Genomic DNA, 20,417 nt, shown 5'->3' with positions numbered 1-20,417 from the left:
CTTGGCAGGGTGGGAGACGGGATGATGGAGAAAGAGAACAAAGTCCCCTGGGCCGGTGACCCTCCAAAGCTCCGCAGGACTATGAATACGTGTCCTAGCCTGACCTGACTGCTGTCTTGCATAGGCAAACTGTGTGGTATGTAAAACTAGGCCTCATGAAAGCTGCTTAAGAAAACATTGAAAGAAGTGAAACACTCATGTCCACACTGTCCGGTGAAGGAGCAGAACGTCCCAGTGTCAGGTGACCCTCTGGACACCCTCCCTGCCACCTCTGAGAGTCTGTCCTGGATTCTGTGTTTGCCACTTGCTTTGTTCCTGGCTATAGCATACAGAGGTGTGTTATGGCTTAGGTCTAGATATCCTCTCAAAGCCTCATGCAGTCACAGGTGGGGCTTTTTCCAGAGGTGCTGGATCTACAGTATGTGACGCTTGGATTGATTCATGGTGCGATGCCAGGATTGAGGGCACTAGGATTAAGGGTGTGAGTGCTACCTGCCCTGAATACCTTGGGTAACATATAAGGGATAGAAAGAGCTGTGTTTGATCCTTGTTGCTTTGCTACCTTCTGCCCGCCACAGACCGTTTCTCCTCTGTGATTCCACCCTGCCCTGGAGCCAGCTGATTAGGGACTGAAACCTCTACAAACCCTGAGCTAAATAAACCTTTCCTACCTTAACTTTGGGTGATGGGTATTTTGTCTCAGCAATGAGAAAAGTAACTAAGACACTGTATTTTCCACACTATGTATTGGAGAGTTTGGGCTGATGTAGAAGTTTACATACATGCGTCATGCTGTGTATTTTTCTGCTGCTTGCTTCTCTTGGGGAGTTTTAACTTCACCTATACTCGTGTGGACTCTAGCACATCGGTCTGCTGCTGCATGGATTTATGTTTGGAACACCACATTTTATTGACTTCTTTTCCTGTCAGTGTTCCTGCCCAAGCCCCGGGGTGGCCTCACTTTCTCTTTCTGGGCCTGGAAGCTGGCCTCACGGGGCTGCTCTGAAGTGTACAGGGAAAGGCTTCTTCTTGGGGGTGCTGGAAGGAAGGGCTGGGACGTGGTACTATGTCTGGAACCAGGCAACCATGGGGACAGTTAAGACCCATACCAGCCCCTAGCAGTTGCCTCTGCAAGGCCAAAGCTGGGCCTAGCTCACAAGGGTTCATGGGAACAATGTTCCCAGCAGTGGGATGTGACCTCGTGCCATGTCCCACCTCGGTACTGTATCCTGTGATCTCCTCCTATACCAGCCCAGCAAGTCTGCTGTTACTGTATCCATTTCTCAGCCGAGGAAAGCGAGGCTCAGCGTGGAGGAGACACAGAGCCGCTATGTGGCAGGTCCACAGGTGGACCATTCTCCTTTCTGAGGGCAAAGCTGTCTCAGTGGCTGGGGACCTTTACAGTCGGGAGGGATCTGAGCCAGGCATCACTGCTCCTGGAGGCTTTGTAGGGGCCCTTCTGGGCTGACCCCAGAGATGCCACCACCTTCACATTCCTGGAGGTGTGGGAAGGAAGGGCTCTGGCCAGGATACTCACATATTCTCTTGTCCTCCTGTCCCCTGTGGGATGTCTGCTCCTATCTTAGAAAGCGGGGACAACAACCAGGAGGGCGAAGCCCACGCTGGCAGCAGGCCTGCCTGACAATTGGGCCGCCTCCAGGATGCCGTCCTCCCTGACTCGGACCTCAGCAGTGAGAACATGGGTCCCAGCGTGTGAGCCCTAGGAAATGGGGAGGCTGTGTAGGCCAATCTAAGCTTGCAGGGTTAGACAGAGGGACTGTGTCCCCTCTCGGGGATGGGACGTCCTCCTCCTCCTCCTGCCACCTCCGCATCCCTGGCTCATGGGCACGGAAGTAGCCCCATGAGCAAGGGAGCAGTGGATGATGTGGCTGAGATCCTGCCCTGCAGGTGGAGCTGGTGACACTGTCGCACACCATCAAGGCCCTGCCACACCTGCCTCCTCACACCCAGGCCTGGCTGCACATGAGGACCCTTCCCTTGGGGGTGGACAGACTGACACCACTTGTGTGCAGAATGTTTGTTTCAGTCTGTACCAAGGGCTGGGTCTGTTTCCTCTGTCAGCAACCTGTCTCTGCCCACCCTGCTGGGTCATCCTGAGGCAACACGACACGCGAGAAGCCTGTGGTCAGTAGTGTGCCTCTGCTCACATTTGCTCTTACGGTCGCACAGTGATGTTTGGGGAACCTCTCTTGGGCCATGAGCTCAGGGCTGGGACCAGCTGGGTCTGACCTCTGCCCAGGGTCAGGGCTCCACGCCAGAGGTGGAGCCCCAGGCATCTGTTCCAGCTACCTCTTTGGCGACAAGAGACACTACAGTGCCTGAGCCACTTCGCCACCCAGAACTACCCCCTAGTGGTGGAGGCAGAGCTGTGCGTGGGCTGTGGAGCCTCCGCCTCCTTGGGGAGAACAAAGAAAGGGCTGCCAGCCAGAGTGGGGCATGAACTCCGCACTGTCACACACAAATGAGGTCAAGGACATCTCATCTTCGAGGAATGGTGAGGTGCGCATAGTATACATGGGGGCCAAGATGAACGTGTGTGTGTGTGTGTGTGTGTGTGTGTGTGTGTGTGTGAGAGAGAGAGAGAGAGAGAGAGAGAGAGAGAGAGAGAGAGACCAGCTTTGGGTCACCTCTCAGAAGTGAAAGGGAAGCACGGAAGCACAAGCAGAAGCCCTGAGGCAGAAGCAGGCAGGCCCGCGACGCCCGCCGGTGCGGGGCACAGCGCGCTCACCAGTGTCGTGGATGAACCTCTCGATCTTGGACTGCATGCCCCAGTAGCGGAACTCCACCTTGCACAGCTTGTAGGCGCACATGACAGGCAGGAGCCGCCTCTTGTACTCCTCAATCCAGTTGTCAGACAGGGGCCCCCGGTGGGTCTTGACGGACTGAAACAGCTTGGGGTCCTCTTCCGTCTTATACTCGTTGAGGGGCACAGGATCCTTGACGATGTCGATGATGTCTGCAGGGGCGCCCTGTGAGTGGCCGTGTCTGCCAACCTCCTCCTCACCTCCCCCCGCAGGCTCTGTACCCCACAAAGTCCTCGCAGGGCTCGGGGCAGCACCGTGTGGAGAGGATGGTGTTGGGGAGTGAGGACGACGCTCGGGCTGCTCCCTGGCCAGGGGCCCACACCTTTCCAAGTCACCCCCAGTCTGGGTGCAGCCCAGCATTTGGCAAGCTGGTGAGGGAGGGGAGGGGCTGGGAGGCAGGTTTCCTTTGGAAGGTGGGTAGGGACACGTTGGAGAAGGCTGGAGAAAGTGTCCAAGGAAAGGTGGCATTGCAGCCGGAGGGGTGGAACTGTGAAACCAAGGATGTCCTAGCTGTACTGGGGCTGTACGAAGGGGGCCCCCAGGGAAGCACGGGGGGAACACGGGGAGGGTGGTGGCCGCGGTGCATGCAGGTGACAGGGATGTGGCTGGCCATGCTGGATGTTGCCTATCAGACTAAGTGCTGGGGGCCTGTGCACAGGGATCATGCGGGGAGGGACTCAGCAGGCTGGTCTGCTTGCCAACCGGCAGAGGAAAGGGGAAAGGTGTGTGCAGCAGAGGTACTCTGTTTGACTGATGTAAGTTTAGGAACCCAGATTTTTAATTAGTTGCCAATATTTAGGAATTGGAAGATTTCACATGAAAATCCTGATTTTTAGGTTTTCTTCTTCTTCTTTTTTTTTGGTCTTTTTGAGACAGTTCAGGTTGGCTCTGAGTTCACTTTGTAGCCCAGGCTGGTACTGAACTTGCAACGATCCTCCGGCTTCAGCCTCCTGAATGCTGGGATTACAGGCGTGCACCACCACACCGGGCTAGGTTTTCTTCCCAAAGAGCTGACAAACTGGTGGTGGTACATGCCTATAATCCCAACACTCGGGAGGCTGAGGCAGGAGGATTGCAAGTTTGAGGCCAGCCTCAGCAGTTTAGGAAGACCTTGTCTCAAAAAATAAAATCAATCAATCAAGAGGGCTGGAGATGTCTCTGAGGTGCTCCTGGGTTTCATTAATTCCCAGTACCAAAAAAAAAAAAAAAAAAGGGTTTAACAGGTTGGGCCTGCTTTTTGCACAGGAACGTGAGCTGGAAGGGTGGGAGGTACAGGTCACCACCATCAGGGACGCAGACCTATCCTGTGCCACAGCCACAGCCCCCCACGGCACTTGGTGTGGCTGTCAGCTAGAGACGCTGCCTGAGAGTACATGATCCAACACACGTGCGCACCTGGGGGGCTCTGTGTGGGAAAGGCCCCTCGACTTGGGGCACACACATCAGATGGGACCAGGCAGGGGACGCCTCCTGCTCACCTGTTGCCAGCTGGCTCTTTTCCACGGGAGACAGGCTGAACACATCAGGACTGTCCCCAGCATCGGTTTTATAAAAGGTCTCAATGTCAATGGAGAACTTCTCCACAAAAGGGCAGGTGAACCTGCAGGAGAGAGAAGCATCCATCAGGACTGCAGCCTGGCTGGTGGACACCCGGGGTGGGAGTGAAGTGGGGAGAGGATGTGGGGGGCTGGCTGAGACCCACGGGCCCACCCACCTCTCGGACCATCACCCCGTCCCGAGAACAGCAAGGCCAGGGCGGGAAAGTGGTTTTAGGAGCAGGAGATAAGGAGGGGAGCTGACTCCGAGCCCCTGTGGTGGCTTCAAGAAGCCCCACATCTGGCAGTGCACTGGGTACGCACCCACACTGCAGGGAACTGTGGAATCCACACTCCTGGGACAGGACACCCGCCGCCATGGAGCCGGCTCTACCAACAGGGGGCAGCCCCTCTCTGGGCCGGAGTGAGCTCTCTGTGGCCTTCCGGCAAGCTCCGGCTGCCCTCAGCGTGGGGGACTCTGCCTGCTCAGTAAGCTGCTGTCCACTCAACTCAGCAGTCTTGCGGGGCACACAGTGAAGATCCCTTGCTGGGGGCAGGGAACTCCGGGGAGAGCCCTGCTCAGTGTGGGACGCAATAAAATGTGGTCATAGCAGCTAAAGGGCTCAGAGGAACAGGGGGCCTCCAGGTCATCTGGTGCACCCTAGTTTCCTTTTCTTCTCAGCAGGCTGACTGTCCGGGCTGCTCAGAGGAGCCTAATTGAGTCTGGAGCCCCCAAATCTACCCAGACGAGGGGTCTCCAACAGTCCTGGCATGATGCATGCAGGAAGGCTGGGAGACATCCTCCTCTCTCCTGTGTTTTACCACCTGGACCTTCAGGGCACCCATCTGGGACAGAGCCTGGTATCGGGGGTGGTGGCGCAGTGGTTTAGCCCCTGGATCCATGCTGCCAGGTTCCTGCCACAGACGGCATGCAGTGGGGGACGCACCTGGTTCGGGTGTAGGGGTAGGCGTTCCAGGACTCCTCCACCACCCGCAGCGCTGCCTTGGGCAGGATGGAGCGGAACCAGCCAGGGATGTGCATGCCCACGTGGTACACTTTGTGTGTGTACTGCCCGGAGCCACCAGGACCATCCGTGTAGGGCCGGTTTTCCAGGATCTCCACGCCACTGCCCTCACCGTAGGTCTCGTTACGGCTCTTCTTCTGTGGGGACAAAAGCACCTGAGATGTGTGTGGGCAGAGCATTGTGCAAGAGGGGCTCAGGAGACAGAGTCTGGGTGTGGGATGGGAAGAGGGCATTCAGGCTCCTGTGCCCTCTCATAGCCCCCCCAAATCTAGATCCAGTCTCCACGTGCCCCGACTCCCTTCTGAACCCCAGCACTGCCCCCACACCATCTACCCTGACTCCCGTCTACCCCGGGACTGAAGTGTTCCCAAGGTCAGGAACGGGGCAAGGATGCGGTAGAGGACCAGACTAGACAGTCTCGCCACAGCAATTAGGCAGAAAAGGAAGAGGTGTCCACATTGGAAAGGGAGGAGTAAAACAATTTCAGTTTGCTGATGGCAAAATGTTTATACAGAAAATCCTACATAATCTCCCCTAAACATGTGAGACCTAATACAGAAACTCAGCAGAGTTGCAGGATACAAAGACAACACACAAAAATGAAATTTAAAGTCAGCTGCACTTACAACAAGATCTGAAAGAATAAATACTTAGAAATAAATTTAGCCAAGGAAATAAAAAACTCGTGCACTAATAGCTACTGAGAGTCTAAATATAAGCCATATATCTGTTGTTACATCATCATTACCATTATTATGATTTAAAAAATAAAGGGCTGAGAGCCCAGTGTGGCACATGCCTGTATCCCAGCACTTGGAAGTCTAAGGCAGGAGGATCTCTGTGAGTTTGAGGCCAGTCCGGGCTATTTAGTGAGTTCAAGGCCAGCCTGAACTGCATAAAAAGACCCTGTTTCAAAAAATATAAAAATAAAAACAAATAAAGGGCTGGGGATGTAACTCAATGGGAAGGCCCTGGGTTCAATCCCCAGTACTACAAAAGGAAAAGAAAAAGAAAGACAGAAGTTCAACATCACTGCCTCACTAGTCTTGAGGAAAATGCAAATCAAACCACGGTGAGACGCACCCATTTTGGGGGTGCCTGCACATGCTGACCGCAGGCAATCCTGCGACCGTCCCCAGGCCCGCACCTGATTCCAGCAGTAGAGGGTGGTGGTGGCCGTGCAATCTGTGCACCTGCCACATGGGTTAGGTGGCACGTGGGCCAGGAAGCTCTCTTTCCAGGACTCCGTGGGCCCAGGAGCCGAGTGTGGGTTTGCCAGGGCGCACAAGCGCCTGTCTCCAGAGCCGGTGCTGAGCCTCGGGAGCCCACCGAGGCAGTGTGAGGAAGCACATGCTTTCTCTGTATGTGAACACTGGAATGCAGTGGGAGAGAGAGGATGAAACTGGGCAGAGGTCTCCAGGCTCCTGGGCGGAAGGCCAGGCCACTGCAGACCCCGCCCCATGCCACACTCCAATGGGAAGCTCCACCTCGCCTCCTAGCAGCTGGCCTGCCCCAGCTGGTAGGGCCTCTGAGGATGCATGATGGTCCTTCTCTCCCTTGGGAATCACCAGGCTCCGGCTCTGTCCTGGCCTCGGGTGGGCTGGGCGTCCCCACCGCTCTGAGCCCAGAAGTCTCTGAGGTTTGCTCCCTTGACAGAAGGAGTGAGGAGCCGGCCTGGACAGCCCTGTGTTCCCGATGCCTCGTGGCTGCTGGGACAGGGCAGGGGCCAGGCTGCCTGCTCCTCTGCCTGGCCTGGCTTTCCTGACTTGGATCGGCCCCTGGCTGCACAGGTGCTGGGACACAGAGGCAGCAGCCATGGCTGGAGGACTTTATTGGGAGCCAAGGCAGGCAGGGAAAGGGGCTTCCTGGGAGAGGCAGCCCCAGTGGGGTGGCCTTAGAGGGGGCCTTCCTGGCTCTGGCACAGTCTATAGCGCACCCTCGAACCGCCCTGCTCTTTCCACTCCACTGTGAGGCCGCTAAGGCACAGAGCGCGGGAGGCAGCTCACTGGAGGTGATAGCCCAGTCTCCCAGGCCACAAGCAGCTGAGGTGGTGTGGAGGCAGAGCAGAAGCACAGACCCCTGAATCTCAGACCCTTGCGTGAGCACTGGGCCGCTCCCCTCGGGAGCGGGCACCTGGCTCTGATATGTGTTCCTGCTGCCCAGGCCGCTAGGTACGATTCAGTCTCCCAGACGAGCCTGGGGCCTTTCCTGACCACCAGCCTAACATTCAGTCTGCTCCATGGGTGAGGGAGGCAGGCAGCTCACAGCATGGCTGGGCTGGGGCAGGTGTAGGTTGCCCTCCCCAGAGGGAAGCACATGTGGGAGGACGGGAATTCGTATCCTGCACTTGTCATGAATCTCCAGACTGAGGGCTGCGGCCTTGTGAGCTTGGGTACAGAAGCTGCCACTCCAGGTAGCCATGCGTCATACATGTGTGCATGTGCATATGGCACACACGTGTGAGTGTGCAGCAGCCAAGGGCCCATGGATCCGGGCTCTTCTGAGCAGAGAAAAAAAAGAGCGTGCTTAGGGCTGTCTCTAGAGAAAGGGACCTCAGAGGCGCTTGTAACACACATCACAGGCGATCTCTTCATGGTGTACCTGGGGAATCTGAGGGCCATACAGAGTGCCAAGGCAGCCAGGGAAGTGGCAGGGACTCTGGCAGGACCCCTGGCAGCACAGAGGCCTGCAAACTCCCCAAAGGACATGGCTTTCTCACTGGCTGCCTCTGGCAGCTCACTGAAGTTTTGTTCTCCTAACTGTAAGTGCTCAAACTATAAAACTTTTAGGGAAAAAAAAAAGGAATAAATTTTTATGACCCTGGATTAGACAATGGTTTTGGAACCATGACATCAAAAGCACAAGCAATGAAAAAAAGATTAAAATAAACTTCATCAAGCTGAGCGTGGTAGTGCATGCCTGTAATCCCAGCACTTGGGAGGCTGAGGCAGGAGGATTGTTGTGAGTTCGAGACCAGCCTGGGCTACAAAGTGAGCTCGAGGCCAGCCTGAACTGCATAGCAAGACCCTGCCTCAAAAAGACAAAACAAACAAACAAACAAACAAAAACAACAACTTCATCAAAATTAACAACTTTTCTGTTTCAAAGGGTATTTAAAAAGAAAAAGACAACCTACAAAACAGGAGAAGATTTTCATCAATCATACATCTGGTGTTAGGAACTTGTGCCCAAAATACATAGAGATCTCCTACAACTCAACAGCAAATGGCCAAGAAGCGTTAAAAAGACACTCAGCATCAGTGTCATTTGGGAAACGCAAACCCAGCCCACCAGGAGCATAGGACTCCATAAGCACTAAGATGACTAAAAAGACGACAAGTGCTGACAGAGAGACTAGAACCTTCACAATTGCTGGCGGGACTGTGTAGTAGCAGAGTGCTCTGGGACATTTGGTTCCTCAAACAGTTAAACAGTCAGTCAGGCATGGTGGCACAAAACTGTAATCTCAGCTACTTGGAGGCTAAGACAGGAGTGTGACAAATTTGAGGCCAGCCTCATTAAGAAGACCCTGCCTTCCAAAATGAAAAGGGCTGAGGATGTGGCTCACACTTCCTGGGTTCAACCCTCAGAATAATCAATCAGTTGATCAATCAATCAATCAAACTATCTGACCCACCAATTCCACCCCTAGATATACGCTTCCTAAAATGAAAGCATATTTATACCAACACTTACAGATGAATATTTCCTCACAGTAGCCAAAAGGTAAAACAATACAAATGTCCACAAATAGATGAATGGATAAACAAATGTGTAGTCAAACCACAGAAAATGCTTCAGTTGTAAAAAGCAATCAAGTACTGATACTTGCTACAAGGTACGTGTTACACTTAACAGACTGATTTGTGTGTTACACAAATCAGACTCAAAAGGGCACATGTCCTGTGATTCCACTGATATGGGATGTGCAGAGCGGACAAATCCAGGGACTGAAAGCAAGTGGTGACTGGCGAGCCTCGGCAGTGAAGATCGGATAGAGTGGCTCCTTTTTAGGGAGACTCAGCTCTGTGAATATGCTAACAACCACCGACCTGGACACTTTAGCTGGGGGAATCGTGTGGCCTCTGACTTAGCTTGCAGAACAGCTGTAGGAAACAAAGCAAACACCTTCCTCTTAGATTCACTAAGAGAAAGATCAAACGTGGGGGCATGAAAGGGCTTGGTGACTATGTGACACGGGTCACCTCTAACAATCTCTACCACAAAGGTCCTTTCCAGCTTCCAAAAGGTCAGCTCTCTGCTGGGGCAGAAAACCTCATGTTGGAGGTACTGCTAACTTTAAGCCCAGCTTCTGTTTCTATGGTTTCTGGGGTGACACGATGACATTGCCAAGGCCATCTTTGGTCAATTTCCTGAACAGCAGTTGTGCGCTGTGTGGACTCATTAGGATTACCTAACCCTAAGGCACACACCTATGCAGACAGATGCATGCACACGTGGGTATTCCCAATGCGCTGCCTCACTACTGGGGCACAAGGATGCGCTGTCTCCATGGCCCAGGGTGACAGTCTCCTTCACAAAAAAGAAGACCCCTGTGAAGCCACAGATGGGGTCAAAAGATGTGTGCCCCTTCCCCTCTAAACAGCTGGGCTGTGGACCAGATCGGACACTTCCTACGCTCCCGCTTCTGCCAGCAGCTTCATGTCTGCTCTGTGCCCTGCCTTGTCTTTGAGTCCCCTCAAGCAAGGGCAACCCACTGTGCAGATGAGAAGGTGGGGGCTGAGGCAGAGGGTGACTTGTCCAGGCTGCACAGCTCTAAAGGGCAGAGCTGGCTTGAGCCTGTGGGTCCCAGGCCCCCCACAGCAAATAGCACTGGTTGCCAGGAGAACTCCCGGCATGCGGCAGGAGTTTGGCAAATACCCGCTGAAGAGACAAATGGGTTCTTCACTAAACTCTGGCCAGCTTCCTCTCAGCCTGGACAAGTCACTTCTCTTTTATCTCAGTTTCTAAAACTATAGGGGAAACGGAGCTACCCATCCGCCCAAATCTTGGCTTACAGGATGCAATGTCCCCGTCCCCTCAAATTCAGGTCCACATAGAACCTCAGAGTGTGATGTATGGAAATAGGGTTTTCGAGGTGTGAGTGGCTTGATGCTGTCATAAGTCAAGAAGTGGTTGGAGCCACCAGAAGGTGGAGGTTACAGGAAGGCTCCCTGCCCAAGAGCCTGTGGAGAGAGAGCTGCCCTGCAGCACCTTGGCCTTAGCCTCAGCTGGTAGGAACACAATTCTGGTTGTTTCAAGACAGCTAGGTTGCGGTTCTTTGTTACGACACCAGGGAGTGAATACACTTGGGGTGCCAGGAAGCTTAGTGGGGAAATGTCAGCCCAGAGGGCCAGGGACCCTGCAGGAGTCTCTGAAGGTCAAGGTGGGCTGCAGAAGGGACAGGGAGAGCTGGGGAAGAAGCCAGCAGAGGGGTGAGGGGGTCTTCCACTCTGGGTCACAGGAAATCGGGGGCTATGTAAAAGCTCCTGCCCGCTCAGGGAGACCCAGGCCCCTCTGGGAAAAGCCAGCATGCCCACTTCAGCAGCTCCCTCCGAAGGCTCCAGGGAGGAGCCTCCCATGCCTCCCAGCCCTCCTGGCGGCCCTCAGCTTGAGGCTGCACCTCTCCAGTCTCTGCCTCCATCGCCCCTCTGTCCTCTCCTTACAGGGCCAGCAGCCGTGCAATTGGGGGCCATGCCGAGTCCAGGACAATCTCATCTCAATATCCTTACCTAATTACATCTGCAAAGAACCTCGTTTCAAATAAGATCATGGTCTGAGACTGCAGGGGGACCTGAACTGGGGGCTTGCCAACTGGGCAAGCACCAATATGGCCTGTGGGACTGAGCGCCAGCCTGCCTGCTGGGTAAACAGGATGGGTAAACATCACTTGCTGGTCCCCACCTGCCCCCTAAGAGAGTCCTCTCCACCTCTACCCACACAAGCCTTCATTCTCCAGGCCTCTCCCCAGCACATGACTCGGCAGGAAGAACACCCCTGTTCGGCCTGGCCACCAGCAAACGACCTTGACTTTTATGTGTATGTGAGTGTTGGGTCCTCGGGGTGGGGAGGATGTATAAGGAGAGGGGTGGAGGGCATCTCTGCCCTAACCCCCCACAGCTGACTTCAGAGGAGGTGAGAGCTGGGGAGGCTAGGAGATCTCAAAATGGTCAAAGTGAAAAAGGCAGACAGCTACTGCTCCAGACGGAGTGGCTTCAGGGCCAGCTATGCACCACAGACAAGTTCTTTGACATCTCTGAGCTCCTTGACATCTTATCTGTCAGGGCAGAGGATACCACCAGTTCTTCAGGTTGTCATGAGGATCCAAGCAGGTGGCATGTCTCAGGCTCCGGGAACCCGGACTGCTGTCATCACAGAGTGGTGGTGATGGATGGCCATGGTCACTCATGGGGATGGACAGGTGGGTACTCAGGGTACAAGGGCCACAGTACTGGCCTCCAAGTGTGCATCCCCAGACAGCATTTTGGGCCTCTGTGCTGTAGGTGCCAGGCAAGAGTGGAGGAATGGACCAATGGATTCCAGTCCCCACTGTCACTCAGAACTTTGGACAGCCCTCCTCAGGCTGACCCTGGGTCTCCACTGGCCGTAGCAATAGAGAGGGCAGGTTGCCCAGGCACAGGTCTGGCTCAGTCACGCCCCGTGGGAGCAGGCTCTTCTCAGACCTCCCTGCTCTCTGTTATATGGGAAGGCACCCTGGTCCCTGCCAACCAGTCCTGCAAGCACCACTGTGGCGGCTTCCTCTGTGACCTGGGTCAGCACACACAGGCTGGGCTTTCCTGGGGCTGGAGAAGAGAGAAGCCGGCAGGCCAGCAACTCCTGCAAGCTGCAGCCCACAGAGCTGTCCAGGGTCCTGGCCGAGTATCCCGGCCTGTTCGCTGGCAGCCAACCCTGGCAGCACCCCCTTGGTGCAGGTCTGCCAGACAGGCCAGCTGTTTCTTTTCAAACGTAACACCGGTGCACCCAGTGCAGCTTAGGCATGGTGCTAGCTGCACCTGTGCTCACAGCCTTACGGGGTGGCTAGTTCAGAGGAAGGCCTCTTTCCAGCTGTGGGCAGCGCAGTGGGAAATAAACTGAGCTTCCTTACTGCTTTCCATGAAAATGCAGCTGCTCGTAAGGCCTGGAACAAAATGTCTGGACTCCTGGAGCATTTGCCCAGAGCCCACATGCAGACCTGCTCCCAGCTGTCCCTGTTCCTGACTGAATGTCACTTGGCTACATCTGTACTGTCTCGCTGGACATGCTGGACACACTTAATTCATCTTCAGACAGGGTGGAGAAAACCGGTGAATCCAACTCACTGCTGAACAGCATTGCTAGGGTCTGGGGGCCACACACCGAGCTGTGCAATGTGGTCCTGCATACCTTGAACACATCACCCTTGGTGACACAGCTCCCAGAAACTCCAGGCGCAGAGGCAGGGAAGACCAAGGCTAGACCAGGAGCAGAGGGAGTTGGGCTGGACCACAGACAGAAGCTGCAGGGCTGGAAAGAGTGAGGGCCACAGTCCCTGAACAGCAGAGACTGCTGGATGAAGGAGCCGTTGCAGGCCCGATCTCACTACAGATGGGAACCTGGTGCGAGGGGGTGTTCCAGGGACAGGAAGGACACAGGTAAGCACCTGAGCTGCCCTCCCTGCCCTGCCCTCAGCTGGCAGCCACAGCTCACACCACTCCCCACCGGGACCCGCTCAGAGGAAGCTGAGGATGGGGGCTGGGGGCTCAGGAGGCCTTGGGCAACACCGAGGCCACTGACTCCTCAGAACACTGCTGCCTTCTCCCCGTTCCGGGTGGAGGCCTCCTGTCCACTCCCACTATCCCCTCCGCTCTGTACCCTTGTCGACATTACCCCCTCACCTCCGAGGGTGGCAGCAACTTTCCCAGCCCCACCAGGAGTCTCAGAGCTCTCTAAGGCCAGGGGGCCACCTGGCAGGAGCTGAGTTGCAACCCTGGCTTAGGGGCCACAATTTCTCCATCTGTGAGATGGGAAATTGACTTTTCAGTGCCTTTTTGGCTGATGCTGAGAGGTGAGCTTACATTCCAGATAAAGACACTGAGGCCGGAGAGGTTCGATTGCTTGTTCACTACAGACGGAACTCAAGCCGAGGCCTAAAAACCACACTTTCTCCAACAGACTGTGATTGTTAGGTGTGTTGTTGCCTGGAAACAGACCACACTGCAGCCCCCCGGCAGGGTCTACACACATCTGCTTGGGACCCTCGCTGTGATGCCTTCCCCAGGCAAAGATCCAACACTGCCTGCCTTCCCTCCAAGGTGGGCTGGGAGGTTAGAGGCTACATTTAGTCACCTGTGGGCAGAGCCCGGGACCCCAGAGGGACCGGCTCTTAGAGGAAGAGGCTGCACTGGCACTGACACTGTGTGTCATGTCACTGCAGGCCTCAGACTATGGGCTTGTCAAAGGCTGATGAGAGTGGCAGTGCACGCCCATAATCTCAGTACTCGGGAGGCTGAGGTCGGAGGAGCACCATGAGTTCCAGGCCAGCCTGAACTACATACTAAGACCCTATCTCAAAAGAAAAAAAAATAGGCTGATGGGAACTGTGCATTTGTGTCTATGGAGGTAAATTCGTGTGCATATGTACACTCATGTGCAGGCGTGTACTTTAGCCACATCCCCCCTGGTGTGCTGTACTGGGCACATCGATGCCTCCCCTGCTGACACCTGGCTGGCTTCACTTTTCCAGCTTAGGAGGAAAGCAGACTGGGTGCATGTGCGTGCTCACTGGAAGGAGCATAGGGAAAGACCCTGGAGGCTCAGGGCCTTACAGATGAGTCCAGCCAGCACTCAGAGCCTAAGCTGGCTCTGCTGAGCTGGATGGCACGATGTTGATGTGCAGGATCTGCAAGGTGGGGATGTCTCCATCTACCATAGTCTGTGGCTTGACCTTCATCAAAGATGCCCCTAGGGCTGGCCCAGCGGGCAGAGCCTGGGCTATGTGAAGCACAGGGAGGGCCACGTGCTGTAGGGCCTCATAGGTCACTATCAAGCTATCAATTACGCTCATTGTGGGGAGGTGGCAGGTGTTTGGAGGAGCCCCAAGTAGAGGTGACTCTGTGCTCACGAAGAGCTTTGGGAGACCCCAGAGGCTGGAGAAGCGCTGTGCTCCGGCCCTGACCATCCTCCCCAGGGGGCCAGGTGCAGCTAGGTGCTACCCACCAGGGTGGGCGCTCACCCCTGGGGCAGGAACCGAGAACAAACAGCACGGTGGCAGATGAGGCTGGTCCTTGAATGGGCTGAACTATTTCTAGAGTGCTCAGAGCCTGGGCCTGATTTAAGCCTCTTCCTCTTCCCGCTCTCTAGAAATAATTAAGGGGTAAGTGGTTCAAGAGGGAATTGAGTGGCGCTTCTGAAGTAGCTCAGAGCAAACAAGCCCCCAGAGAGGCTGGGGCACCTCCCTGCCAGCCATGCCACCCATGTGCGGAGCCTGGCTAAAGCCTAGTAGCTTTGTCTAGCTCCTCCTGGGCAGGAGCTGTGCTCCAGGTTCTGCCGGGGCTCACAATCCCACTCTGACTGGGTGGGGGCTGCAAACCCACCAGGCACATCTGGGAAGGGGAGGTGCGGGTGCTGCCATCCCCACCGTGTGATGGATGCTCTGACATGGAGGCTGTACAGGGAGACACCTGCCTGAGGCAGGCCCCACTTGGTGACAGGGACCAAGGCTCCAATGTGCCCAGAGAAGCCACAGCCAGGCCGACAGTTGTTCAGGACCAGTGTAGGAGGCCCTGAGGCCTGCAGCTTGGAGGCAGCTGCCAGGCTGGGCATGGGGCCGGCACTGGACCAAGCAGGAGGCCAGACGCAGAGCGAGGACTGCAGTCAGGTCCCCAGCAGGTGCGAGCAATGGTCAGGTCTGGTGACTGGGACAGAAGCATCCCGGACGCTGGGGCTCTGCACCTGTGTCTGGCAAGGCCCTGAGGAGGAAAACTAGCAATGTCTCCTGGGAGCAGGTGAGTCTGGCTCCTCAGAGAAACATCCTCACACTTGTGAGATTGCACACCAGCCGTCACGGTGTGGGCAATGCTCGAGCCCACGAGGCAGGCTGTACGCCTGTCTGACCCCTCTTACCTCACCCTGCCTGCCTGTTAGGTGGGGTATTATGGACTGCACATTGTGTCCCCTTCCCAGATTCTGTGTTGAAGTTCTGACCCCTGATGTGATGGTATTTGGAGATGCAACATCTGGGGAATAACTGGGTTTAGATGAGGTTACGCGAAGAGTCCTCACCAGAAACGGAAGCCACCAGACCTCAACCTGGGACTGTGACTCACCGAGAGTGAGTCCCTGATGTTTAGTCTCCCAGGCTGTGGGGCTTTATGAAAGCAGCCTGAGCTAAGATTTGGGGATGCTAAGTGGTTGCCGAGGTGACAGAGTGCTGGCATTGTAGGGGCTGGGAATGCAGGGACAGGAACAACCCAGGTGTGCCCCCGCGTGCCTGGGGTTGTGCTGGGAAGCAGGAAGTCCAGCCCCGTTCGGACATTTGTCAGAATCCCACCTGGCCCGCCTTGCCCGCCACCTACCTGAATCATGTACAGCTGGGCAATGCGGTACTCCTCCACGGTCATCGGCAGAGGGATCCGGTATTCCTTTATGATCATCTTGGAGTCCGGGCCTTCCCGCCAATGCGGGAACTGTGAGTGGGGACTTCTAGGCGAGGTTCCTTAAATGACCATGACAGAATTCAGTGAGGCCCCCTGAGAGAGAAAGAAGACAGGACAGTCACTTTCTACAGGGATAGTGGCTGTGACAGCATGGAAGAGAATCCCGGTCTAGACCTCAGGCTGGGATTCTGGTCTAACCCCATCCTGTGCTGACAGGACAGTGTGACCTCAAGCAAATTCTTTGCCTCTGTGGCCTCTGTTTCCTGGTTTGCTAAGCAATCTTGGAGCGCTGTGGGCAGGAGTGAGAGCGGGTGTAAACTCTCCCATCTACAGCCACAGGGAAGTAAAGGACCCTGAGCCTGCTCTGAAGGTGGGCAAAAGGGTACCGTGCTCTTGTTTAACTCATAATCCTAATAAGCTGCAGCCTCAGTTTCCCTGCACGTTACAGGCAGGCCTGTACTGAAGCGACAACAATGGCCAGTCCTGGGAAAGAAGGCAGGGGACATAGAGTAATGAAATACGTAACAAAATGCAGACATAAGTCAGCAGGCTGAGGCTCTTCAGTGTGGGGCAATCAGTTCTGCTCATGTCACCAGATACAGGCAGCATCTCTGTTCTGGCAGAGAACAGTGACCTCAAGTTTAGTTTCTGTTCAATTCAACAATATGCACTTCCTGGCACCTCTTGCATTGCCGACGCTGGGGCAGGGCTTGGAGGTAGAAGAGATAAACAAGACAAGCAAACACAGTGCTCATGGCAGCTTCTTGTTAAATGACAAAGAAGATATTTGATGATGCTTTGTACCTAAAGCAATCAAATTACAAAGATGAACAAGCATACTTCAGTGCCCGAAGGAGACACACTCCCAGTTACCAAGAACACAACGCCACCGTCACCCATGCCCTGGTAGCTGAGCCTTTGTTATAAATATCGTTTGGCGACTTCCACAGGTTCCTCCTTACTCACTGGGAGCTGAGTGGAGGCTTCTGAGATGGGGAGCAGCAGGATTAGGATAGTATTTTAAAGACACCACTCTGAGAGGGGAGTGGTGCTGCATGCCTATAATTCTGGCTGATTGGGAGGTTGAGGTGGGAAGATCACAAGTTCAAGGCCAGGCTGGACAATGTGGCAGAACACTGTCCTGAAGTAAAAGAAGGCTAGGGAGGTAGCCCATCACTCCTTGGATTCAATCCTCGGTATCACAAAGGAGACTGGGGGGCAGTCAGTGAGCACTTCTGGTACCCTGGACAGGGTATGGCTAACTGGTAAGAGAGAGGCTGACCAGACAGGCATCCTCGCCAGGGCTCCATCTACGCAGGGTCTGAGTGCATCACCAGTATGGGCCCACATACTGTGCTCAAGTCTGGCTGGACACTGAGGCCCTGGGAGCGGGTAGGGACAGCCCAACAGCTCCTGGGCTGCACCTCATCCTATGGGAAAGTGAGAAATGAGCCCCGCTTGGCGAGAGTACCAGGGGATCCAAGGCTGAAACCTGCGTCATTTCCATCTCGACAAGAAAGCAGCCGGGCACATGGTCAGGGAAACTCCTTCCACACATGAAGCAGAGAGACCCCTATGCTGCGGAGAGGTCGGATGGAACTAGGAATGGACATGGGAAAGAAAACTGAGGTCAACAGGCATTCAGAGCTCTTCGCTGTGGTTCTTCATAGGGAAGCCCCAGGATCTCTGATCTAGAAGGCTGGACAGAAGCCACTGCAGAGGAGGTGCTGTGTGGCACCCACACTCATGGCTTTGGGGCCTCAGGTGTGTTCCCTCACACTGGGACCCTCAGTGAGCTTCAGTCAGTCCTGTTCCTCATCTGAGTCAGGAAGGGCTCAGGACTCTCCGGATGTTCCTGGAAACCCTAGGGGCTCAGCTCTTCTTCCCTCTTAGGGTCCCACCTGCTCCCTGGGAGTGGCTGCCCAGGAGCACTCACACCCACATAAGACTGTCCTGAAATCCTGGATTCCCAGCCCACCAGGCCTGGCTGCAGGCTCCTGGGGTCAGGGGCGAGGCAGGACCTGCAGGGCTGGGCTGAGCATATTGATGGCCTCTGGCTCCTCCTATGGCCGCCAGGGATGAAACTGCAGAGCCTGGCCAGCAGCAGACTCGGGCTTGGATTCTGGGTTTCAGAGGCTCTGCGAGCACATGTGCAGAACAGTCCACAACAACATCTTCCCGAGACACCTGTCAGGTAAGCCGTGATCACACCGTGTCCTCTCCGCCACATGCAGGCAGAGAGGACACCAAGCCAGAGGACCCAGAGGCCCCTTGGTGGCTCCAGCCACGCAGGGAGAGCTGGGCTAGTGGCAAATCTCAGGGCCGACCAGGGTTGCTGCACAACAGTTCCGAGGACCATCACACAACACAGAAGGTAGGACACAATTCCATCTACGCTGGGTTGGAGGAAAGGCACTGTGCTTCCGCCCACAAGGAACCAGACAGCGAGGGAGGTAAGCAGGAGGCAGGCGGACACATTGATAGAAGGGAACAAAAAATAGTTCAGTGCAGTTACAGCTAAGTGCACAGTGACTAATAGCAACAGAGAAGACTCAGCTCCGAGAGTGACGCAGAATGTGACAGGAGCGCATGGTCTGGAGTTCCCTCTGGGATGACTGTGGCTTGACCAGGCCTCCGCTCGCTGGGCGGCCTCCTGGGAGCGGTGGCTGTACTGGCTGTGCCTTGGTCTCTCCAAATACAAAGTGGAACTAAGACACCCGACCTCCAGAGTTACCGTGAGTGCTGGGGGAGGGTGCCTCAGGTACTGGGGACTAGGCTTCCTAGCAGTCATGGGGCTCTGCTCGCAGAGCTGGGAGCAGGTGTGAGGACACAGTCAATAGCAAGAACAAAGGCCCTGTGGCAGGTGTGTGCATCCCCAGAGCATCCTCCCACTGGCACCTCCCTAGCAGGGGCACGCTGTGTCCTGGTGAATCGGGGTAGGCATGCCATCCACAAGCCTGTGAGGGTCAGTGCCAGGTGTGGGGCAGAGCATGCATGGTGAACCAGGACTGTCACTGGCTTCCGGGGTCCCCTTTCCCTGTGGGGAGAAGAGACATACCAGATAAAGAAGCAGGTGCCAGGTGGCACATTTCCGCAGTGATGCCTACATCGTCCTGAGAAGCAGCTGTGGGAGGCCTGCGCCCTTCCTCTTAGGGAAGGCTCTGGTGCTCAGCACCCTTGCAGGACCACCCACCCCGCCTCCCAGGAGCAGCTTGGGAAATGACTGATTTCTGAGCTTTGGCCATTAGGGAATCCTTTCTAGGAGCTCGTGGTTTATTTTTTTTATTTTTTTGTCTTTTTGAGACAGGGTCTCACTATGTACCCCAGGCTGGCCTGCAACTCATTGTGATCCTCCTGCCTCAGCCTTCTGAGTGCTGGAATTGCAGGTGTGTGCCACTGTGCCCAGCTAGGAACTCATGATGAAGGCGCCAACAGTCCATCCACCCAAGCCCTGGCCTTTCCTTATTCAGGAGGACAGCGGGCCTGCTTCTTCCTAGCTGCACCAGCGATGGTGCACCTGGTGGCCTGCTGGAAATGGCCAGTAGGAGCATTTCTCCTCTACTCTCCTCACTCGAAAACAAGACAGGGAGAGAGCAGTCACACATCGCTGGTAAAACAAGACGGCTACACCACAAGCCCCAGCCCAGGCCCATGACATCTGAGCTGGTGGGAAGGACCGTGCTGAGAGTCAACACCCGCTGCCTTGGACCCCAATACATATCATGACCCTCTCTTTGGAATAATGAGGTCAGGAGCGGGGATGTAACAGGAATGATCAGGACGGAGCCCACTTGGTCCTGCGCATTAAGGACAACGCACATCACAAGAGGGGTCATCCAGAGAAATGGGTAAGACACAAACCGTTCTCCATAGACTCAAGGAGGTTACAGATACAACCCCTTAATGTTGGTGGGCACACAGGGAATGGAAGAAAAGACAGAAATTCAGTGTGTTGCCGAAGCAAGCACACAATACATAGAAAAAGAAATTCTTCGACGATAGACATGAAGGCTGAAAGGTAAGCTAGGTGACTCGGGGGAAAGGGGAAGAAAAGTAAATGCATCACAGATACTTTTAAAAAGCTACATTGGCCAGGGATATAGTTCAGCAGCACAGTGCCTGCATGGCAAGTGTGAGGTTATGAGTTTGATTCCCAGTACCACAAAAAAATAAATAAAAATAAAAAGCTATATTGCCCAGCACTCAGCAGAGGCAGAAGGATAGATGAGAATTAGAGGCCAGTCTGAGCTACATAGCGAGAACCTGTCTCAAAAAATCAAAATAACGCCTGTAATTCCAGCTCGGGAGGCTGAGGCAGGAGGATTGTTGTGATTTCAAGGCTAGCCTGGGCTACAAAATGAGTTTAAAACTAACCTGAACTGCATAGTGAGACTCTGT

General features: G+C 54.9%; 1 protein-coding gene across 5 annotated transcripts in view; it reads right to left on the bottom strand.

The window, feature by feature from the left end:
* Positions 1 to 20,417, bottom strand: part of Pitpnm2 (phosphatidylinositol transfer protein, membrane-associated 2) — a 133,211-nt gene that overhangs the window by 17,821 nt on the left and 94,973 nt on the right. For all 5 annotated transcript variants that reach the window (XM_005403054.2, XM_013503659.1, XM_013503660.1 and 2 more), the window contains 4 exons: positions 15,939 to 16,112; positions 5,308 to 5,522; positions 4,304 to 4,425; positions 2,750 to 2,977 (listed from right to left, as the gene is read on the bottom strand). In XM_005403054.2, coding sequence (XP_005403111.1) covers positions 2,750 to 2,977; positions 4,304 to 4,425; positions 5,308 to 5,522; positions 15,939 to 16,016 — 643 coding nt within the window. In that variant the 5' untranslated portion in view covers positions 16,017 to 16,112. The remainder of the gene's footprint in view (positions 1 to 2,749; positions 2,978 to 4,303; positions 4,426 to 5,307; positions 5,523 to 15,938; positions 16,113 to 20,417) is intronic.

This window comes from Chinchilla lanigera, unplaced genomic scaffold (genome assembly GCF_000276665.1).
Source record: "Chinchilla lanigera isolate Chin_1 unplaced genomic scaffold, ChiLan1.0 scaffold00081, whole genome shotgun sequence".
Taxonomy (NCBI): domain Eukaryota; kingdom Metazoa; phylum Chordata; class Mammalia; order Rodentia; family Chinchillidae; genus Chinchilla; species Chinchilla lanigera.
The sequence above is the reverse complement of the archived record's forward strand: the minus strand, read 5'-3'. Positions and strand labels throughout refer to the sequence as shown.